This window comes from Toxotes jaculatrix, chromosome 21 (assembly GCF_017976425.1).
Source record: "Toxotes jaculatrix isolate fToxJac2 chromosome 21, fToxJac2.pri, whole genome shotgun sequence".
Classification (NCBI taxonomy): Eukaryota; Metazoa; Chordata; class Actinopteri; family Toxotidae; genus Toxotes; species Toxotes jaculatrix.
This window is the reverse complement of record NC_054414.1, coordinates 18,665,418-18,686,521: the sequence shown is the minus strand read 5'-3', so window position 1 is coordinate 18,686,521 and position 21,104 is coordinate 18,665,418. Positions and strand designations below refer to the sequence as shown.

General features: G+C 44.1%; 1 protein-coding gene across 2 annotated transcripts in view; it reads left to right on the top strand.

The window, feature by feature from the left end:
- LOC121201591 (PH and SEC7 domain-containing protein 1-like) overlaps positions 1-21,104 on the top strand; it is a 46,043-nt gene that overhangs the window by 19,659 nt on the left and 5,280 nt on the right. For both annotated transcript variants that reach the window (XM_041067483.1, XM_041067484.1), the window contains 5 exons: positions 11,801-11,844; positions 17,014-17,207; positions 18,028-18,098; positions 18,783-18,940; positions 20,442-20,586. In XM_041067483.1, coding sequence (XP_040923417.1) covers positions 11,801-11,844; positions 17,014-17,207; positions 18,028-18,098; positions 18,783-18,940; positions 20,442-20,586 — 612 coding nt within the window. The remainder of the gene's footprint in view (positions 1-11,800; positions 11,845-17,013; positions 17,208-18,027; positions 18,099-18,782; positions 18,941-20,441; positions 20,587-21,104) is intronic.

Here is a 21,104-nt window from a genome sequence, read left to right as displayed (position 1 = left end):
TTATTCTCCGACTCTAAATGTTCTGCCTGCCCACTCTTATTTGCTCCTTATCTTTGCTCTGTTTAACTCTGCTGCAGTTTAATCTCTGTCTCTGTGTCTCTGTGTCTCTGCCACCTTTATCTACACTCTTTCACCTCCACCCAGTTCTGCTCTCTTTTCTTCCTGCCATCATGCTCCTGACCTGCCATCTTCTTCTTGATTGTGTTTGAAGACCTTCCTTTAGTCTTGCTGTCTGGTTTCAGACATTTGAAGAGTCACTGGTTCTGTCCATTCTGTCCCTTCCCAGCGTGACTACAATGTAAGAGATGGGGACAAAATCCAAAGTCCACATTCAGTGTAAAACTGCATCGTAAAATTCAGCTGAAGCTGCAGTAACGTGAGGTTTAGTTGGATATCTGACAAATTTACAGTCTGTTTACCACAAAACTCCCACTTTCCCTCCACCACAGCCCAGCAAGCAAACGCTGAGCGAGCCTGTCCTGTAAAGACTGTAAAAAAAATCTATTCCACATCAATTATTTATAAAAAGGTTTTAGGTTGTTAGCGTTAGTAGCGCTCCTCGAACTGTGACCTATCCATTAATCACGTCTCGTCTGATCAGTTTTGTTTGTTCTTCGTTGTCACGCAGACACAGGAAGCAGCTCTGATCATTAACATACAACACGTCCTCTTCAGAAGAACAAATTCCCAAATCAGGAATGAATGTGACATAACTGTCAGTGGTCGAGTTGCATTCTGGGTAATGTAGGATGAGGAACGCATGAGATGGCTCCATGGATTGATTCGTCCCAGATAAAGTAGCTTGATGCTTAACTGCGTGATGCTGCCAACAACCAGCAACTAACCTCTACACAGGAACTAGTTTTTGTGATGTGACTCATTTTAATCTAGCGAAGCATTAATCTCCTCTCAGTAAACAGCTGGTGCCACTGGCTCCGGTGCCCTTTGCTTTCCTCTCTTGTTTTTTCCCTCTCCTCCATTTTTCTCTGTTATCATTCCATCATTTCCCGTCTCTAAATGACTGTCATTCCTCCCCCCCCCCGCCATCCTCATATCCCTCATTTCCTCTGCTCATTTTCTTGTTTTGGCATTTCCCCTCTCGTGTCTGGTGTCTGTGTTTATGCGAGCTGTAAGTACATTAGGACAGAACCAGAGAAATCCCTCACCCCGTTTTCATCTTCACCCCCGTGCTCATTCTGCACAACAACAGCAACAACACACACGTAGTGTATATCACACACATTGTCACAGACTCTGGACTTGTTTCCTCTGTCTCCATTTAGCTTCATAATGATCACTGTGCTTTTATTGGACAGAAAATGCTCAGACTCCACTTCAGCCATGTACCTTTAACTTAATCTACAAAGTTTTTAGTTGTTATTAAATGATTTATGCAACTTTTTTTTAAAAAACAAGCTCAGTGGTTTGTTTTTCATCATGTATAGAACCATATAATGTGATTAATTAAGCCATATGTGGAAGCTTTACTCTGAGGGACAGGAAACACTGGCTGAACCACTGAGCCTGTGGCTAAAACAGAAATCAGCTGCCTGCTGGACTGGAAAATAATGAGAGGGGCTTTGCATCCCCACGACACCTCCTTCCACCTCCCTCCCCCAGGTGGACTACCACCTCCTCTTTCGTTGTCCAATCATTAGGTCCTTTCTCTATCATTTCTTTTCTGTCTTATTTTCCAGATGTTTTGCTTCGTTTATCTTCCTCTGTAACGCTCTCGACTGTCACTGATTCTTCTTGTCTCTCAATTATTCCCTCTCAGCTCTCCCTCTCTCTGCCTGTCTCGCCAGTCCGGGCCTCTTTTGATTAAACTCTGTGATATGTTTCCTATTACCACCACAATAGAGGAGCAGAATGGAGCAATCTCCTGAACTGAGAGTGTGAAGCTTTGGCTTCACAGGCCTCTCTTACACACTGTCCAGCACGCTGCAGTAATACCCGCAAACACCTGTCTTTTTACTTCAAGATTTTTTTATTGCATTTCCACCTTTTTATAATTTCAGGAAGACTGATCTGATATAAAGTCAGGGTATGAGGGTTACATGGCACAGCAAACACCACATTTTAAATGAATTTCCAGAAAATTGGCAGAAAATAAGTGATTTAATGAGGGTTTCCATCCGTTACTGCAGCCAAACCTCGAAGGAACGAAAACAATGTGGAGAACATGACGGAAATATGACATTCATGTTCATGTCCTGGATTCATTTGATTGTTTGAGAGGAGCAGAAGCTTCGCTTTGAGTGATCTGCTTCGTGTTTTTCATAATTAATAAGTCACAATTTGTTTTGATCAGCACACAAACGTTTCTGCCACGAGTGAAAACGTTGTGTTTGAAACCGCCTGTAAAAGTCCCTGAGGCTGCAGGGTTATCCAGACAGACTGATTATGTTTGGGTTTTTCCTCTTATTCCATCTTGCAAACACGTTGTAGACTTTGATTAATTTCAGTGCATTTTGAATAGCATTGTACAGCTAAAGTGAAACGAGTGGGAGTCTGGCCGCTGAGAAGTTTGGAGCAACTGTTTGTCTAGCCTCAAGTTCTTTTTGTTTTGTCTTTATTGTGTTTTTTTGCTGTTATTATTTTGTTGAGGCCCGAAGCTGAGCTGCATTAATTCATGTGTTAGCTTTCAGGCCATATGTTCATGCAACTTGAAAGAAAGTTTATTGCAGCAGTTTTATGTGAATTTAAATGATGAATTAAATTAAAATGAAAGTATAAACGCTGAGACTTGGAAATAACAGCAGGAATAAAGCGAGCTGATGCATGTGCGCGTCACCACATCCCACCAGGAGCAGGACGGATGGAGGTTACACAGAGTGTACACGCAGCACAGCGCGCTTGTCCGTTCGAGCACTGACGGTTGTTTGTCTCCATCAGCGTGTTCTCGTTCGAGGATTCATAATGAGGCCATAAACTATCATCATGTCCTCCAGAGGATATTTCCTCCCCCTGTTACCCACAGCAGACTATCAGTCAGCTGAGATGTGACAGGCTGCTCGGCTCGAGCACGCAGACCAGTCAACAGCTGGTTTATTATGATCTGGATCTTATGTTCAGAGTTTTGGTCGTTGTCTGTATCAGCGATAATGACTCTGCACTAACCAAGTTACTGAAATCTGACGACACAGCAACATCGGTGAAAAGTTGTCGTTGCGGTGAGAGAACAGGCGAATAGACTCACAGCATGAAGGCGGTTTAGGTTTCGAGAGGATGTTTATTTAACGAATCAGTTCCTTGAACTTATCTCTTCTTTCCTGAGCTCTGACTTTCCCTCTCTGCGGTGTTTGGTCACGCACATGCAACATGCTACAGGACAGGTTTCCCCTAATACCCCCACCCCTTCATGCAAACCACTTTTCCTTCTTTAAACCAGGTTTACGATATGTAAGAAACTTCTCCACTAAACTGAGCTGCAAATATGTGAAGCTGATGTGTGAGTATAATTTATTCACTGCTACAATTAATCTGTTTATTTATTATTCACTCTTGTCAAAGACTTATCAGCTGCTCAGCTCTGGCCTGAGTCTGGTGCTTTGGAAGAAACTTTCTTCCTTCAGTGTGAGACTCAGAGACACACTCCCCCTCTCTCTCTCTCTCTCTCTCTCTCTCTCTCTCTCTCCTCAGCCCTGCTCAAGGCTTAAAGCTTGAAGTGGGAGCTAATGATGCACTGAAGTAGGTTACCAGCCTGCACTGGAACAGGAGAACAAATTCTGCTGAAACGAAAATGTTGTGCAGCTCGGTTAGACGCTGAGCCGCGCTCTTCAAACAGTAATTAGGTGCACTGATGTTATCGATTGTGTAGCAGCGTCAATGGCAAGGGAGAAGAAATGTTTTTGTAAATGAGGGAAAAGAAATCATTCTCACATGTGTCCCCACTGTCCGTCTGTCCGTCTAACACGTTGTTGGTTTAGTTTTTCTTTTTTAGATTTTTTAACAATAACAAACACTGAATATCACCTTAGAAAACTGCCTCACAGGCTGAATCTGTCCGATGGTTTCAGACCTCTGTGTTAGGTTCTCAGTGCTGTGGTGTTTTTGTATTTCTCTGCTGAGAGGTCACCTCAGGGCATCTGCCTTCTTCTAGTTATAACACGTTTGATCCCAATTGGTTTGTTTTTTTTTTTTTCATTTCTTTAATATTTCAATCTGACTTTTATTTGTCAAGTTAGAAAACGTCTGATAATAAATCCAGAAAAATAAGATCAATAAAGACAAGATACAGTTTTCAATCTGGATTTGTCCTATAAAATAATTAAATTCTCTCCATTGAAAACACACAGCCAGCACCTGCTGTCCGGAGCAAACATTGATTGTAGAAGGATCACAGTGAAAACAGACATCGACTGAGACAGAAATCTCACACCTCTGCTCCAAAATGAGAAAAGATGTAGAGCTGTTGGAGGGGAAGGGGCAGAGAAAGACAGCTGCTTAGGTCAGCAGAGACATGTGGCCGTGGACACACTCCCCCTCTCCCTGAGCTGTCTGGACTCTCCATGAGGGACAGAGGCAGGGATTTAGACTCGATGTGAAATATTGAGTGGGAGGGAGAGAGGGAGGGGTGAGACTGACGGACGGGAGAACTGATAGAGGACACGAGGAGACAAAAATGACAGATTTTTTTTACGGAGCATTTGTTTGTTTGTTTGTTTTTTCGGTGAGCAGGTGTTTCCCTCGTGTTCTTTGTTGAGCGCTCGGCTGCAGTGACCCGGCTTCAGCGGTGTGATTCAGGGTTAAGCGTTTGGTCCAGAGGCACCTTGATGGTTTTCTCAGAATTCAGGCTTCACCCACGAGCTGCTGCCGCCCACAGAGCAAAGTCAGGGAGGAGGGATAATTGTCAGGGAGAGGACTACAAAGACAAACGAACACCAAAGCTTCTACCTCCTCCTGTAACAGGCTGTCATCTTCCTTCCCCCTTCCTCCCTCCCCCCCTTGAGCTTGCTGATGTTCCTTTATTTCCCCCCCTGATAGAGTCGCAGGCGCTGGGGACGGACAGCAGTCACATCATGTCAAAAGACAAACACTGGTCATGAGGGAAGAACTGTTTTTTTTACTTTGCAGAAGCAGCAGAAACAGAATCATTAATTTTTTATTATCACATTTTAAATTTAACAACAACAAGATACAGAACAAGAGGAGGAATGGGGGGGGGGGGGGGGGGCAGCTGGGATGAGGTTGTCAATTGGACACAAACAAAAACACGGTTACAGTTCATTACTCGAAGGTTTAGGCGCATTAATTTTTAAAAACAACAACAAAGGAATGAAAAAGTGGAGCTTTAAAGCGTGAAAACCAGACCTCCAGGACCATGTAACCCCCCCCCCCACAAGACAGGGCTGGATAATTAGATTTGATTACACTCCTTTCAGTGGATATTGTACTTTAGTTGCTCAAACTCACAATTCTAATGTCTCACAGCTTTTCTTTATGATTCCTCTTGTTCATTTGCTCGTGATCCCTTTGTCATTTTAACGATTCGTCAATAAATTGATAAATATCTTCATGATGTTCAGGGAAGTTGTTTTGTTTTGTTCATCACAACTTCGCAGAGCTGAACTCAAAAAATTTTAAGCCTAATATTTAATATTTCCATCCATTAAAAAGCTTAATAAGCAGGTTTATTTGGTATGATCCTGGTTGTTAAGCATTGTAAACACGCTGGGTTTTAAAAAAGCTCATTAATGAACAGGTTCAGTCGGTGAGCACTGGTTCTGGTACCATACCTGGAAACCTCACCTGGCAGAGTTTCTGCATTTATGTTAGTGCACAAAATACATCAGGTTAATTAGTGAGCAGATTTATTTCAACATTGTGGACAGAGCCAGACCACCAAGCCCCCCCCCCCCCCACCACCACAACCACCCCCCAGCCTCCAGTCTTCATGCTAAGCTAAGATAACCATCCCCTGTCTGTGAATACACACACTTGATCGTACACACCTCTTCAGACTGTCCCTCTGCTGCCAAGTCTTCACATGTGTCTTCCTCCTCTCACCTTATCAGTCTCTCCCACAAGACCACCACTGAATACTAATTGCCGTTGCAAGTGTATTTTTTTTTTTTAAAGTGTGCCTGCATTTCTGTATGTGTGTATGCAATGAAGAGGCAGTTGGGAGACTGTGATTTGCTGGCGATGACTGAGAGAAGGAGGGAGGGAGGGAGGGAGGTACGCATTGACGAAGCGAGAGAGAGGGAGGCAGAGAGAGGGAGAGCACTGTCCCTATCAGCTTCTTTTTCACTCTGCGATTCAGGCAGCCAGCTCTCCTTTCCTCTCCTCCTCCTCCTCTTCCTCCTCCTCCTCCTCCTCCTCCGCAGCAGCAGCAGGGAGAAGGGAAGAAAGACAGAAAAGACTGGACGAAAAAAAGATTGCAACAGATAAACAAACATACAGAGATGAGGAAGAGATGAAAGGCATCAGCGGCAGGAGAGCGGCGTTTTCTCCCTCAGACACCCACACCCGCCGAATGTGCAGCGGGAAGAGGCTGTAACCAGAGCACAGAGAGAGTCTTGAGAGAAAATAGTGACTGAGCGAAGTGCATCGCAGAGGAGGAGGGAAAGGAGTGGACCATGACAGCGGACCGCTACACATGGACCGAGAGCAGGAGGAGGAAGAAGTGAGAATCTGTCAGTCAGCGCTGTGACTGTAAAACTGATGGTGTCCATTTTACAGTGGGAGCAACAGGAACCTTCGCTCTCCTCTGTGCTGAATCTCCGCTCCTCTGCACCTGCGTCTTTTTTCTACTCTTTTTTTTTTTCCTCTTACATTTATTTTCGGGGCTTGTGACGGAATCGCGGGTGCTCTTTGGAATCCCTGCTCTGAAGTCCGAGGGCGGCTGTACCTCCCTCCCACCCCTCCGTACCTTCCTCCCACCCCTCCGTATCTCCCTCTATTGTGCGTTGTTTCACTGTGTTTGTGTTCGTATCAGCGTAAAGAGCTTGTTGTATGCCCGTGTGTGTGTGTGTGTCTGTGTGTGTGTTTTACCTCTTCATTTCCGCATTTTGCACCCATCTGTTTCATGCTGGCTGTCCGTTCACACCTCTGCCAGTGTTTCATACCATCTGTGACAGTGTCAGCTTGTGTCCCTCTGTGTGTGTGTGTGTGTTCATGTTTAAGGATTCATCTCTGTAGCGTGTTGTCTCCGGCTTTGGCTGAAAGGTGGAAGCTGGACAGGTGTCACCTCTGGGTAACTTGGCAGAGGCTTGTGTCCCGTTGAGACCATGTAGAGACGGAGTGTTTACCCACGTCTGAACAGCCGCCCGGAGAAATTACCCTTTAACGTATCAGCCTGCCACGAGCTGCGGTTTTATTTCCCGTTAAACTTCCAACAGACCGGGAAACGAGAGAAGCGCTGGATTTATTGCACCGTTGTGACCGATTCTCACCTGCAGAAGAAAGTCTCGCCTTGTCACAGGGAGCAGAGTCGTTTCTGTCCGTGAATAATACATGGCTGTCGTATCAATAATTCAGCGTCAGGTGGGCATCCTGGTGTTGCCTGGTGAGCGCTGATCAAGACATTCAGGGCTGGTTCTGTTGGGGTTCTGACTCCCGCTGATGGCACAGTCCACCGGTGCCTCTGACTGACTGAGCGGCAGCCTGGTGATGTGTTGCCCCCCTCCCCGCCCCCCCTCCGCTGATCGCCAGCTGCTTTCTGTAACAACTGAATTCACTTCCAGCTGCGCGTTGGCACGTTAGCCTCTCCCAGCGTTTCCTGGGAGAGCATCCAGATCGGACGAATCTCATTTCACACTTTTTTTTTATCTCTTTGGAGCAACTTTGTCTGCTGGACTTAAAAACACAGGCTTGGACTCTTTGGACTTGAAGCCCAGCTCCGTGTGATCGTGCGCCTCTCTGACCATGATCGGTGTTAACAGCCTGCACTCGGCGGGGCGCCTGCGCTCACGCTCTCTTTGCACTGTGCGCTACGGAAGGGACTTCCGGATGATGGACCCGTTCCGCTATCCCAGAACCCCACGCTCACGTTCACTCAAACCCCTGGTGTTTCCAGACCTGCTGGGCAAGGCTCAGGACGGACAGAACCACCCGCAGGCCAGGAAGAGGAGGAAGGTACTGAAAACTCTCGGCTGTTTCCTGTTACTTTCACTTTAATGAGTCACTGAGACACATCATCTATCACCAGCTTGTCAGTTGATCTGCATCTTCAAATCTGATATCCAAAAAAAACAGGAATGAATCATTTTTTCCTACTTAATTTCATACCAGTGTGACACATGTCATAACAAACATAACACCGGATGGTAGCTCATTGTCATTCACAGCCAAACTGGCCAAATGTGTTTGCTTTGTTTTTCTTTACCACATCTTTTTAACCACTCATGTCCCACACACACACACACACACACACACACACACACACACACACACACACACACACACACACACACACACAAACACAGCAGACCATCATCATGGGTGTTTAATGTCTGATTTGCCTTCTCAGCAGTTTGTATACATTCACTTATGGAGTGTTGAGCGTTTGATGAAGGAGACTGGTCGGCTGCCAGGCCTGATGGGGTACACCGTACACCTCGGCTCAGTGCAGCGTGTTGTGTAAAGCCACCACTCGAAGCTAATGGCTCTCATTTGCTGGCATTTGGTGACGTTGATGAAGCAAGTAGAAGGTGAAGGTGACGAACATCCATCCGTGTCTCAATGAGCCTCCAGACTGAATGAGTCTGACTGATGCTCTGATTTATTCTCCACCTCCATCTACGTTTGTTTTAAATGCACTTTTCCTTTTTTAGTCTCCTGTCTTTAGAATCCACAGAGTCCCTCTGCTGTTGACACTGCGTGTTCCCTCAGGATTTACAGTAACGAGTGATTTTTTTTGTAGAAATAAAAAAAAATATTCTTCAGGAATAAATCTCTGCTGGCAGATAAACTCTGGCTGTGACACAGTTTCACTTAACCACACTAAATCAGTACTTTGTTGGCTGAGGAAGAAACAAACTGCGGATGCAGACTTACACATGAATTAATCATAACTTATGAAAGAAAACAGTGAGGTATGCCACCATCAAATCAATTATTACACTGACGAGAGCTGAGATGATAAGGCAGTTAATTCATCAACACAAAATTAGGAAATACACAAACGCTGCAGTTCTGTCCTCTAAAGCTGCTGCTGTTGTGCGTTTGTGATAGTAAACCACGTATCTTTGGTACTTTGGGCCGTTTGATAACATCACTCTGGGACATTTTTCACTATTTTTGCTAACGATTCACGTGTTACTCTAAAAAATATTCTGTGTATTAGACGATGATTAACTGCAGCCCTGTTACTGCCTGAGTAAAACACTGTCGCTCCTATAATTATAAGATTCAAATACCTGATTGTTACAATTTTTTGTTGCAGGGTAAAAGTTTAGGATGAAAAAGTTTTTTTCTTATTTATTTTTTATAAGAGACAACGTGTGTGTTTCATGGGACGAAGACATTATGAGACACGTTTCCTCCATCAGGCTCTTGTGAGTTTATCCTTCTGTTTGGGGCTAAAAATAAATTTCCATTGGTATTCAGTTTGCATTTGGAGCCACATGGACATTCTTTTCTGTTTCCTTCCATGGTTCATTCTCCACATGTTCTCTAAGCTCAGACTCTCATTCACTTTGCTCGGTTCAGTTTTCTGACTGTCTGAGTTTTGTTTTACCGACTGATCTTTTAAAAACTCAGCAGTTTTCTACATTTGTATTGGATGAACTTCTGTAGGACGAGTGTGTGTCTGCTGTTGCAGATCAGTACACTTTTACAACTTACAAATTCACTGTTAATATTTGATGTTGACCAGATTTGTGCTTCAGAAGCAGTTTGTCTTGCACTTTGAAACCGGCTGGCTCTGGCATCCTGGGAAGCTCGGCTGTACTTCTCTGTCGTGATTATTAAAATGTATGAGCACGTTTAGTTTGGAACACATTTAACATTTTACAGTAGAACATAAGGAAACCAGAACTAAATCTGTAATGGTCTGTGCTGGACGGTCATTAATATTCATGACGCTGTGGAAGTATTTCTGATTAGGCCCGGTTTCAAAGGAAACGCTGGAAATGAACCTGATTAGGCACAAGAATCAAACCCTATTATAAATCCAATTTCATTTGACTAAAAGTCACAGTGCAACACCGTGGTATTCATAATGGGTTGGGAGACTAAAACAGCAGAACTCCAGTGAAGACCATTAGTAGCAGTCTTTTAATCAAAGGAATGTAATGGAAAATGAACGATTTTAGCTGAGCGTGAGGTTTCGTCCCCCGCAGAGACCGTGTGGTCTACGAGGGATTCAGGGGTGAATGAGGTGGTGATGAACTGCCTGTAAGAGTCCTCTCCATCACCTCAGCTGTCACAGCTGTCCATCAGCGGCATCCACGGCCCCGATCTGTGTCTCAAACACTGCGGGCTGACGGCTTCACGCCGTCTCCTCTTCCCCCTGCTCCTCCGCTGCAGACCAGCTGTGAAACGGAGCTGCTGTATCACGCTCAGCTGGCACAGGCCGGTGTCACTGCAGGCTGCTGAATGAGAGGTGTCTAAAGGTCTTGACTGTCGCTGCAGATTGTGAGGAAGTTAAAGCCAAATGTGCTGCGTCTCTGAAGCCTTTCCCTCATTAAGCTGTCTTTGATTGTCCCTGCTGTGTTTTTCTTTGGGTTGTTTTTTTGTGTTGATCATGACGATAATGTGAGAAAAAGAGTTTTTTTTTTTTTCCTGAAAATTAAAACAGTGACCTGAAAAAAGTGAGTCCAATCACAAGTTTAAAAAAAACTCATAAACATAGCCCAGTTAAAGTTTGAAGAAATTAGCCTGAGTTATACAAGCAGATACAGTCAATGAGCACTTTATTAGGAACACCACAGTAACACTGGGCCGTTCCTCCCTCTGCTCTCCTGCTCTACCACACCCCAAAGGTTTCTGCTGGATTCAGGTCTGGAGACTCGGGTGGGACCATTGAAGTCCACTGAGCTCACTGTCAGATACGCTGTGGTATTTAAACTATGATTGATCGGTATTAAGTGAGCCAAGAAAACATTCCCCACACAACACCATCGATATTACACTGGTCATTTTATCCACAAACCGTTTTTCAATGGTTTTTTTGTATATAAATAAAAAAACAAACACACTACATTTGGATTTTATCCATATCACCCACTCTTCTGTCATGGTGGAAGAAAACTTGAGGCCTTAAGTATTTCCAGGCGATATACTCGCTCTGCTTCGTTCTATAATTACTCTACTAAATGATGTTTTACTCTTGGTAAAAGTTTTTTTTATTATGTGAATCTCTGCTTGTTACTTCCACCACTGTTCCTGGTGTAACGAACCATTGTTTGAGCCAGCGTGGCTGTGGACATGCACCATCTTTATCGTGTTTTGTTTTTTTATTGTTCCCTTTATTGTGTCAACGTCTGAATTATTTATTGGCTGATTGATTTGCTCGTCTATCCATCGATGGGCCGGGTGCCTGGCAGATAATGGCTTTGTAACTGATGCAGTGGTGGTTGACTGATTGGATGATTGATGGATTGTTTGCCAAAGAAAATGAGTTCGGCTCAGGCAAAGGGCAGTTTGAGCGGCGTGGAAAGGGATGACATTTCTCCGAGTACAGTTTATTGAATGAAGGCGGCTTGCTTACTCCGCAACTTTCACAGAAAACCACAACACACCTGCCCGCCCTGTAACGTGTGATCAAATCTCCGGCTGGACACAGCTGAGCGTTTGTTGCTGATATTTGTCATATTGATCTGAAGATGTGATTTTTTTGTGTTTTCCTCTGCAGGCTCTCTACAACTCAATCAAGAATCAGAAGCTGCAGTGGACACTGTAAGTCCTTTAAATTGACTTTATGCTGGTATTGTTCATTTTATACATGATTTTTTTATTTTGTCCTCCTGTCCTGTCTGTCCTAATCTTGTCTGTGCCTGCCTCAGATTCACTTAACCCCCCCCCCCCCCCCCCCCCCCCACACACACACACGTTGTCCTGAAGGGCAGGAAACAATAAGGGATATTGATCAACTTGTTAGCATCCTCATTAATGACGTGAGTGTTGTCTGGCATGTGAAGGAAACATTAGTGTGTCAAGGGTTGCTATTCTGGATCACAGTTTCAGAGTGCCTCAGAGATGCCAATTAAGTCACTAGCTTTCCAAGCTTTGTTGCCATAGTTACAGCACCATGGATACGACTCCATAGCTACCGCATTGCTCTTTCCTCCCTGCGTTCTCTCGGCAGCAAACGCACACACACACACACACACAGATAGATGTACTGTACATATAAATATACATAGGAAATACATGGGTGTGTTCGTGTGCGTGTTGGTTTCTGTACATGTGAACATGAAAAGCAAGAAAAGGCAGAAAGAGACAATGATGGAGAGAAAGAGAGAGAGAAAGGCAACTCAATTTAAATGGCTCTTTTACCTGCATCCTGTACAAAGGTGTGACCACAGCCTCCCACTACCTTTCCAAAAATAGCAGCAGCAGCGCTCCCGAAGCAGCTGAATAAAAGTGGTCAGAGGAGCAGATCGAGGAGGAGATCCACAGAGAGGCAGGCAATCCAGTTCAAACATCTCCACTGACATATAGACAGCTATTTAAACACTGCCGCACGAGGGGCCGCGCGAGGATAGAAAGTGTGTCATTTTTAGACACGTAAACACCATCAAGCAACGGAGAACCCACCTCCAAACAAGACGAATTACAGATTAAGAGATTCAGCCCACAGCAGTCTGGTTTTTTGGTTTTGGCAGAGAGGTGCACATGTTCATTTTTAATACTTCAGCCGGCCGAGATCATTGGAAAAGAGTAAATTCTGTCTGTGCTGGAGTTCTGCTTTGAAAATCTTATTTGGAAGCAGAGCACAGTGTCGCCTTTGCCAGCACTTTCACACCCTGCTCGCTTAGTTGATGCATATTTCATCACACAGACGACATTTTTTCACTTGTAGACTCATTGACTGAGTTCACAACACAGGCACTAACACCCTGTGACAGATAAACCTCACTTCTGCATCGATTCAGGCTGTAAATGCTGTTTTCTGTGCAGGTCTTGTTGGGAAATATTTGCGTTTGTGCGTTTGCAGTTGCAATTTGCAAAGTGTACAGCACAATAAAGTGGATATTCTATTCTAAATATAGGCATTGATTTACTAATTTACTCTCAGATTGAGGTAAAAAAAAAAAAAAAAAACACTCTCCGCCACCACAGAGTATAGTCAGAGGCCTGTGATAGAGGTGTGATTTTCAGACACTAAAACAAACTGCTTGTTGTGATGATATGAATACGAATTGTATACGTGAAATCTGGTATGTACATCTAATTACAGGTGTGTGTTTGTGTGGACGTGCAGTGCGTGTTTCTCTTTTTTTTTTCGCCCCGATGAGAAACATAACGCAAAAGCACGGCAATGGATGTTATTTCACACCCCCACAGAGAAAGACACGCACATGGCCACTCTCAGCGGTGCAGTTGGAGGCACCCACATGTTCTTCACTTGCTCGCACACATACAACGCAGACATATACAACACACACATGCTTCCTCATTCAGGAGCGGGGGCGGAGAGCAGAGGGAGAGGTGCTGGGCATTGTGCAACTGAAAGAGAGACGCAACAAGTCGGAGATCCGGGAGGATTCAGATCTTTGGATAGAAAACAGGTAGAGCAGAGGGAAAATGCCGAGCGTAGCCTGGAGAACGTCAGACGTCTGAAAGCTGGAATTAACTCCCAGTAATGTTTACTTATTTTTCAATGAGATAGTTCAAGATTTCAATGAAGATTTTCCCAATATTAGACCATTTTATTCAAGCTAAGTTCTTGTTTGGCTGCTCGTGTGGAGGCAGCTTCTTACATTTGAGAACCTTGGCTTCTGTTCTGAAACCAGGAGTTTTGTAGATTAACAGAAACTTGGAAACTTGTCACTTATAAATTTATCTCTCTGTACTGAACATCAGGTAAAGTATCTGACATCTGACCTCCAGCCCAATGAAACACGAGATGTCCACAGATTCTGGATGAAAAGAAGGTTAAAAAAAAAAAAAGAAATGAGATGAAACTTCAGCCTCTGAACGAGGAAAAGCTTTGTCATGTATACGAGGACGTGTATGGATGAATTACTGTCCTCTTTCACCTGACTGTGTGTGGAGTGTTTCTGCCGTTTGGTACAGTGACTCAGAGTCACAGGTGAAGCAGCAGATGTGTTTTCATTGGCTGCTGATTCAGCAGCATCAGCACAAAGACCCCAGCACCTCAGTCAACAGGCCCAACTCTTCAGCCCACTTTTCTTCAGGTTTCATCACCAGCCTTCCTTCGTTCTTTTCCTCCTTTCTTTTTTCCTTTCCTTTATTTTCCTTTTTCCTTTCTTTACTTTTCATTCCTGTAATTTTCTGTCCTTTTTCTTTTCTTTTCATCTCCTCTTCTCGCTGGTATCTTTCTCTCTTTTCTTTTTTCTTTCCATTCTTTTGTTATATAGTTTTTTCTGTCCTCTTTCTTTTCTTCCTCAAATTATTGTTGATAATGTTCTGACACATGAGAAGGAGCTTTGTCTTTTTTCTGTTCTCCCCCTCTCTCCTTCCTTTCTCCCTCCCTCTCTCCACCTCCCTACTTCCCTCCCTCCCTCTCTTTCACTCTACCTCCCGCTATCTCTCCCTCCCTCCTCCCCCCTCTCCTCTCCTCCACTCCTCTCTCCCCCATCTCCTCCACCCTCCCTTCCTCCCTCTCTTTCTGTCTCCCCTCCTTCCCTCCCTCTATCTCTCCTTCGCCCCCCCAGCTCTCCACTTTGTCTCTGTGTAGAGAGGGATGGAGGATTCAGGCAGCCCAGCAGTTACCAGGCAACAGGCTACATGCTCATTGGCTCCGTCTCTGCTTCTCTTCTTCTCTCTGGCTCCTGCATGGGGTTAACTGCTGTTATGTACTGTTGGTTACTCATAGCGTGGTCTCGGGGGGTTCGGCATCCAGCCATTTTTCTATTTTCGGGCTGAACTTTTGCATGGGTGCCGCCTGGTGAGGTAACAAGTGGAATTGCCATGTTACCTCAGTGGGCAGATGCAGAGACACTTGCTGTTGTAGCCCGAAGCATCTATCATCTGCTAATGTGACAAATCCCTTTAAAAACACTGAAAGAATGCACACAGTGCATTGTGAGGGATTATTTGGAAGAGAATGGGATTATCACTGCTACTACATAATACTAATGTATTTGTACAGACGACTCAAAAACAGGTTTACAAGACTTTTAACAGTTTTAAAGAATACGACAAAAAACTAAATTGGATGAGAAATAAAACTGTGATAAAGCTACTAGATAAGAATATACAGTAATATAAAACAAAATTAGATTATAAAACATTTAAAATGTAATGAAACAGTTAGAAATCAATAAACAACAACACTATAAACAGAAAAATGAGCAAGTAGACATAAATATGAGATAAAAACAATCTTCTAAACCAAAACCTAAGTGCACAGTTCAGTTTTTGGATGGAGAGATGAGACACACACGTACACAGAAATCACAGGAGGGAAATTAGCAAGAGATAAAGCTGCAGTCAAAGACAGAACTCTGCAGCTCATCAGAATCATCATTTACAAAGATGGCTCCTCAAGGTCTGTTTCTAATGAGCAACGAGTTCCCTGATCCAGAACTTCAGCCCATCAGCCACAACCCTTCACCTTGAAACTGGCTGTAATAACAGATGGAGTCGGGTAAATGTCATTAAAATCTGTAATGCTGCAGTTTTTAAAACATTAGGTGTAACACACTCTGTCTCTTCTCCCTTTTACTTTTTAAAGCCAGACTTTTACCTCCAGTTCATTACTTTTGTAATTTCAGCCATAATTTCTATCAGTTGTCGTAACACTGTGTTCATTCACCAGAAAATTTGACCTAATGTGGAGAAGTTGTAAACGAGCCAATAGTTTATCCTGGAAAATGTCAAATTTGAGTGGAAGCAAAAGTAGAAGGAGAATAATTATATATCCAAAGACTGAAGACAGAAATTAGATTACCGAGGACAAAAAGAGATTATTTACTCCCTCTCTTTCAAACCAAACTCCATTTAAAAAAAGGCAAAATAAAACAATAAAACTCAAAATCAAATGAACAGTAGTTTAGGCACAAATTTTCTTGGTCTATAAAATACCAAGAATATAAATCATTACCAACAGCAATCCTTCATATTTACTACACAATCGTTTCTTCTGTATTTTAAGGACTTCCCCTTCATGCTGGCTCATAAGTCAAGAGTCATAGCGTAGTGTCGTATTACTCTGATATTATTGCATTTCGTTTTCCTAGTGGCTGCTAATTTGAGATTTAAAACATCCATTTGGAAGCAGAATAAAGTGTCCTCCGCCCTCTCCCTCTCCTGATAAGTCTGTAAAGCTTTATCTTCCTGTCCTGTCTCACCTCAATGAGGCTCCTTGTGAGCATCAAGAGGAGGAAGAGTAACCGTGATGTGTCTGCGTCTCTGAGAGGAGCTGCCCCCCCCCCCCCCCCCCCCGGGTAAAGATGCCCCTGTTTTTCACCTCAAAGCTGGAACAAGATAGATGGTGTCACTCTTTTGCTGTGGTACGTTTTGATCAAGGAGAGTGGACTGCCTCTCAGGAGAGCAGGAGCACAGCACAGAGACAGGAAAACACACACAATTAAAGCTTTGAAGACAGATCCGTTCACTCAGGTTTCCCCCAGACACAGGATGCTTTGTAAATGTCCTGTGCAACAAAAGCTCTGCCAAGGCACCAGCAGTGGACGGCGATATTACTCATGTGTACTGTACCAAATGAAAGTTCGGAAAGTGTGTGAAATCTCTGGACCTCTTGTCCTTTGCTGTTCCTCGTGTAACAAGCACAGAGCGAGAGGCAAATTGACAGGATGAATGATGATGTGTTTATTCGCGTTGCTAATGAGACATGACACATAAGTGTTGATCACCATGGAGTCTGTGTTTTATTATTTATTTATTTATTAAATAATTTATTTATTGTCTCCATAGCGACGAGGAAGAGCTGCGGAAGTCGTTCTCGGAGCTCGGGGACAGCCTGTGCGACTCCAGCACCTCCAGGTCCATGAAGAGGGTGGGCAGCAGCGGGAAGCCCCTGTCGGAGGAGGCGCAGCCCACGGGGACGCTGCTGTACAAGAACGGGTTCCTGGTTCGCAAAGTCCACGCCGACTCGGACGGCAAGAGAAGTACGCCTCAGACACTGACACTTCCACTTAGTGACCGTGAGCTCTGTCGTGATGTGAACAGACACACAGGTAGTCCTATGGACATCCCGTCCCTTATTTAGGCCAGGTGCAGGGCAACAGACTCAATGAGGTGAGAACATTTTTCCATCTCGAGTTTCAGAGTTCATCCTCGAGCTTGTAAAACAGCAGCAGATGAAAAAATCTCACCTCAGGGGTCTCACACAGCACCTGCTCTGGAACTAAACTTTGTTTAATTGATCTTCCTTTGGTGCAGCACACCTCCCCAACATGTCGTGACATATTGGAAAAAAAATTAAACCTTAGATTCATCAGGTGGATGCAAACACGGCTCCAAACGAATTATCATGCTGCTCTGTAACTGCTGGATGTGGAAAGTGTGGCCAAAAAAATTCAGTTACTGCAGGATTTGTGGTCCAGTTTTAAACAGATGGTTGGACGTCATTTCACACACACACACACTGACACACACACACACTGACACACACGTACACTGACACACACACACTGACTGCTCTGTGGCGTTCGCTGCAACGATTAAGTTCAACTCCAGACAAAGAAAAAGACAAAACCCACAAGCTCCGTGAAATTCTTCTGATTTTAATCCATCTCCATTAAATCCTCATCGGACCATCCGACCAATCAGAGGCTGCTTTTCCAAAGTCCTGTGTCACAACCAATTTTACACATTCACATCGACCGTGTGTGGAATCAGCTACGATCCACTCACACATCTCTGCAAAACACGTGTGTATTTACATACATGTGGGTTTAATGTTCTCGTGTTTTCTCCTCCTCACAGCACCAAGAGGGAAAAGAGGCTGGAAGACCTTCTATGCCATCCTGAAGGGGCTAATTCTTTATCTGCAAAAAGTAAGTTGTTCACATTATTACAGAGTATAATTTATTTATATTGTGCCAGTAAAAAAAAAAGAAAAAAAAAGAAAAATCCAAAAGGCTATGTGAAAAGCAGTTTGTAAGAGCTGCTATTTGAAATTCATTATTCAACCTTTTAAATAACAGGTGCCTGAATCTCCATAAACATTCTGTTTTACTTTCACACCAGCAGCACGTTCGTAACAGAAGGTGAATCTTTATCCCCCACGGTGGATGTTTGTTCACAAACCAAACAAATAAACAAATATGTTCTTTACTATCGTGTTACCTGCCCACACCTGATCCCCTGTGAGGAGCCATATGCAGTGGTGGGCCTGACTTTGGTGGGAGGAAACTTCTGCCGGTGTAACAGGCAACTGTTGCTCTAACTTCCTGCTGAAGGGAGAGAAAAATACGGTGTTTACTTGAGAATGAGCCTGTAGTGACACCGTCAAATCAGAATTCATTTATTAAAGTTCTTGTACTACTGCTTGTGTTTAGACAACATCCTTGAACGTTTGTTTCTTTTCATAATAATAAAAAAAAAGGTTTGTTATTTCTTAATAATTTCTGAAAAGAACCGTGTAGTTTGGTTCTAACTACAGGAAAACTAGTCAGCTGTGTTAAGGCCCCTCTGTGTTAATCATAGCATTCATTTCTTATTTATAATCACCTATCCAGGGGGAATACAGGCCCGATAAGCAGCTCTCTGATGAGGACCTGAAGAACGCCGTGTCCATCCACCACTCTCTGGCCATGAAAGCTTCCGACTACAGCAAGAGGCCCAACGTGTTCTACCTGCGGACCGCGGACTGGAGGGTGTATCTCTTCCAGGCACCGTGAGTTTTATGCTCCTCACTGAGCCGAAATAACGTGTAGAGAATAACAGACTGGACGTGAGCGAGTGTCCACAATTGTCCACACCTGCAGAACACAGCACGTGTGTCAATAGACATCTGCACAACATCTGCACAACATCTGCACAGACCTTAAAATTCAAACCACATACATTATGAAAAAAGAAAACTTTAATCACACCCAGCAGAGATGAACCTTTATCTTCTCTCCACAAGGTCACTGCTCGAGCCATGTTTCCATTTCTCACTACAACATGTGGTCAAAAGTATGTGGACAAACCTGTACTCATTCACATTTATTTACTTTTCGGTCTAAAGTTATGTTTCATTGTTTGTCAGTTTTAACTGACAGAAATTTTAATGCTACAGCACAAAGTCCACACATTCACACACAGTTAAGTGATCAGTAATCAGATTTATTCCCCACCCCTGACCTTATTTTGGAGACAGACAGAACAGAGACTTTGCTCACCACGTGAATGTGTCTGAAGAGGTCAAACGTTAAGTGGCACAAAGTGACTTGTTAAGAAGCTGCTTTACGTCATTTTCCATTTTTGGTCTGGCTTAAATAATTTAAAATACAAGGATGCATCACTGTGAGTAACTATGTCTCCTTTCATCCACACTTTGCTGTTACCTGCTGGTGATCTAGAGGAGCTCAGGTCTTTTCCGTGGCAGGTAGGCTCCTCCAGGCTCCCCAGTAATTTGAACACTGGTCCCCATGTACAAACCCTGGTCTGACCTCAGCCCCATCCTGCACCTTCGGGATGAATTGGAACACCGACTGTGAGCCAGAGCTCATGGTGTCCGCATACTTTTGGCCACGTAGCATTGCCTCGGCAGCTGGCTTATCGCAGCTGAGCATCCAGCCTCGGCTAACAACACGTGGCGCCAGCTGTGCACATGTTGCCATGGTGAGCAGAGCGCATGCTGAGAGCGCACGGATCAATGACACACATGTTGAACAGGACGCACACTGAGCGTTGAGGTGAAGGTGTGTATGTGTGTGTTAGCTGCATCCAGGAAGTGGCACATGAGTGGCCACATGTTTCAGACCCCAGGAGGACGGGCTCTGTGCTCCAGTTGCAGCTTGCATTTGTCCCAGATACTGTACCCCTCCCCGTGTCTCTCTCCTCTTTGTCTCTTTATCTTTCCTCTCTCTCTCTGTTTCTCCCTCGGGATTTAAGCAAGGCTTTCTGATTCAATCTGATATTTCTCCTGGGCCCCTAATGGGTCTGTTAGTGTAAAACAGGCCCCTTTTCTCTTTGGCATTAATTGCCTCTGAAATAATTTCTTTGGCAACAGCAAGGCTGCATTTTCTGATAATTATCCCTTTGATGTTGCAGGCTAACCATGTGCTGATGTGAGCATGCTGCACTGTGGAGGGGAACTGATAAGTGTGTCTGTACCTACTGCGTGTGCTTTGGAGCTGAAGATCTGTTTGTGTCTGCTTTTGTGTGTCTGTTGTGTCTACGTGTCACAGGAACGCAGAGCAGATGCAGTCCTGGATCACGCGGATCAACACGGTGGCCGCCATGTTCTCGGCTCCTCCTTTCCCAGCAGCCATTGGCTCTCAGAAGAAGTTCAGCCGGCCGCTGCTGCCGGGGACGATGTCAAAGCTGTCTGAGGTATCGTCATGCCATCTCACAGCTGGGTCCTACAGGGGACTAAATCTGGTTCAAGTCAAGTCCAGGACCATGTGAAACGCTCAAAAATAAAAATAATGATCTACTGCACATTTCCAGTCGGCATGGACATTTAACTTTTCAGAGTTTGGCAGAGTAATTAGAATTAAAATTAAAATTTAATGAATAAATACTCCACTTAACACAAGTGTGCTATATTACCAGTGGCCACTAGTGGGTGTGATTGCAGCTATTTCACTCCTCATGTCAAACTGTTGAGAAATGTGATTGGAAATAAATTTGAAGTGTTTGTTTGTTTGTTTTTTTAGCCCACGACACAAAAATAATCAGTAAATAGCCTGATAACAGTCACATGTCCATGACAGTATGATACTCCCATCATGAGAAAACAATGTCCTCAGTTTTTCAGTACAGGTTTTGTTATAACAAGATGTCTCTGTCAGCTGATTAGAGCTTAGCTTGGAACAGGTGCTCAGGTGGCTGTGGGACTAATGTGGGAT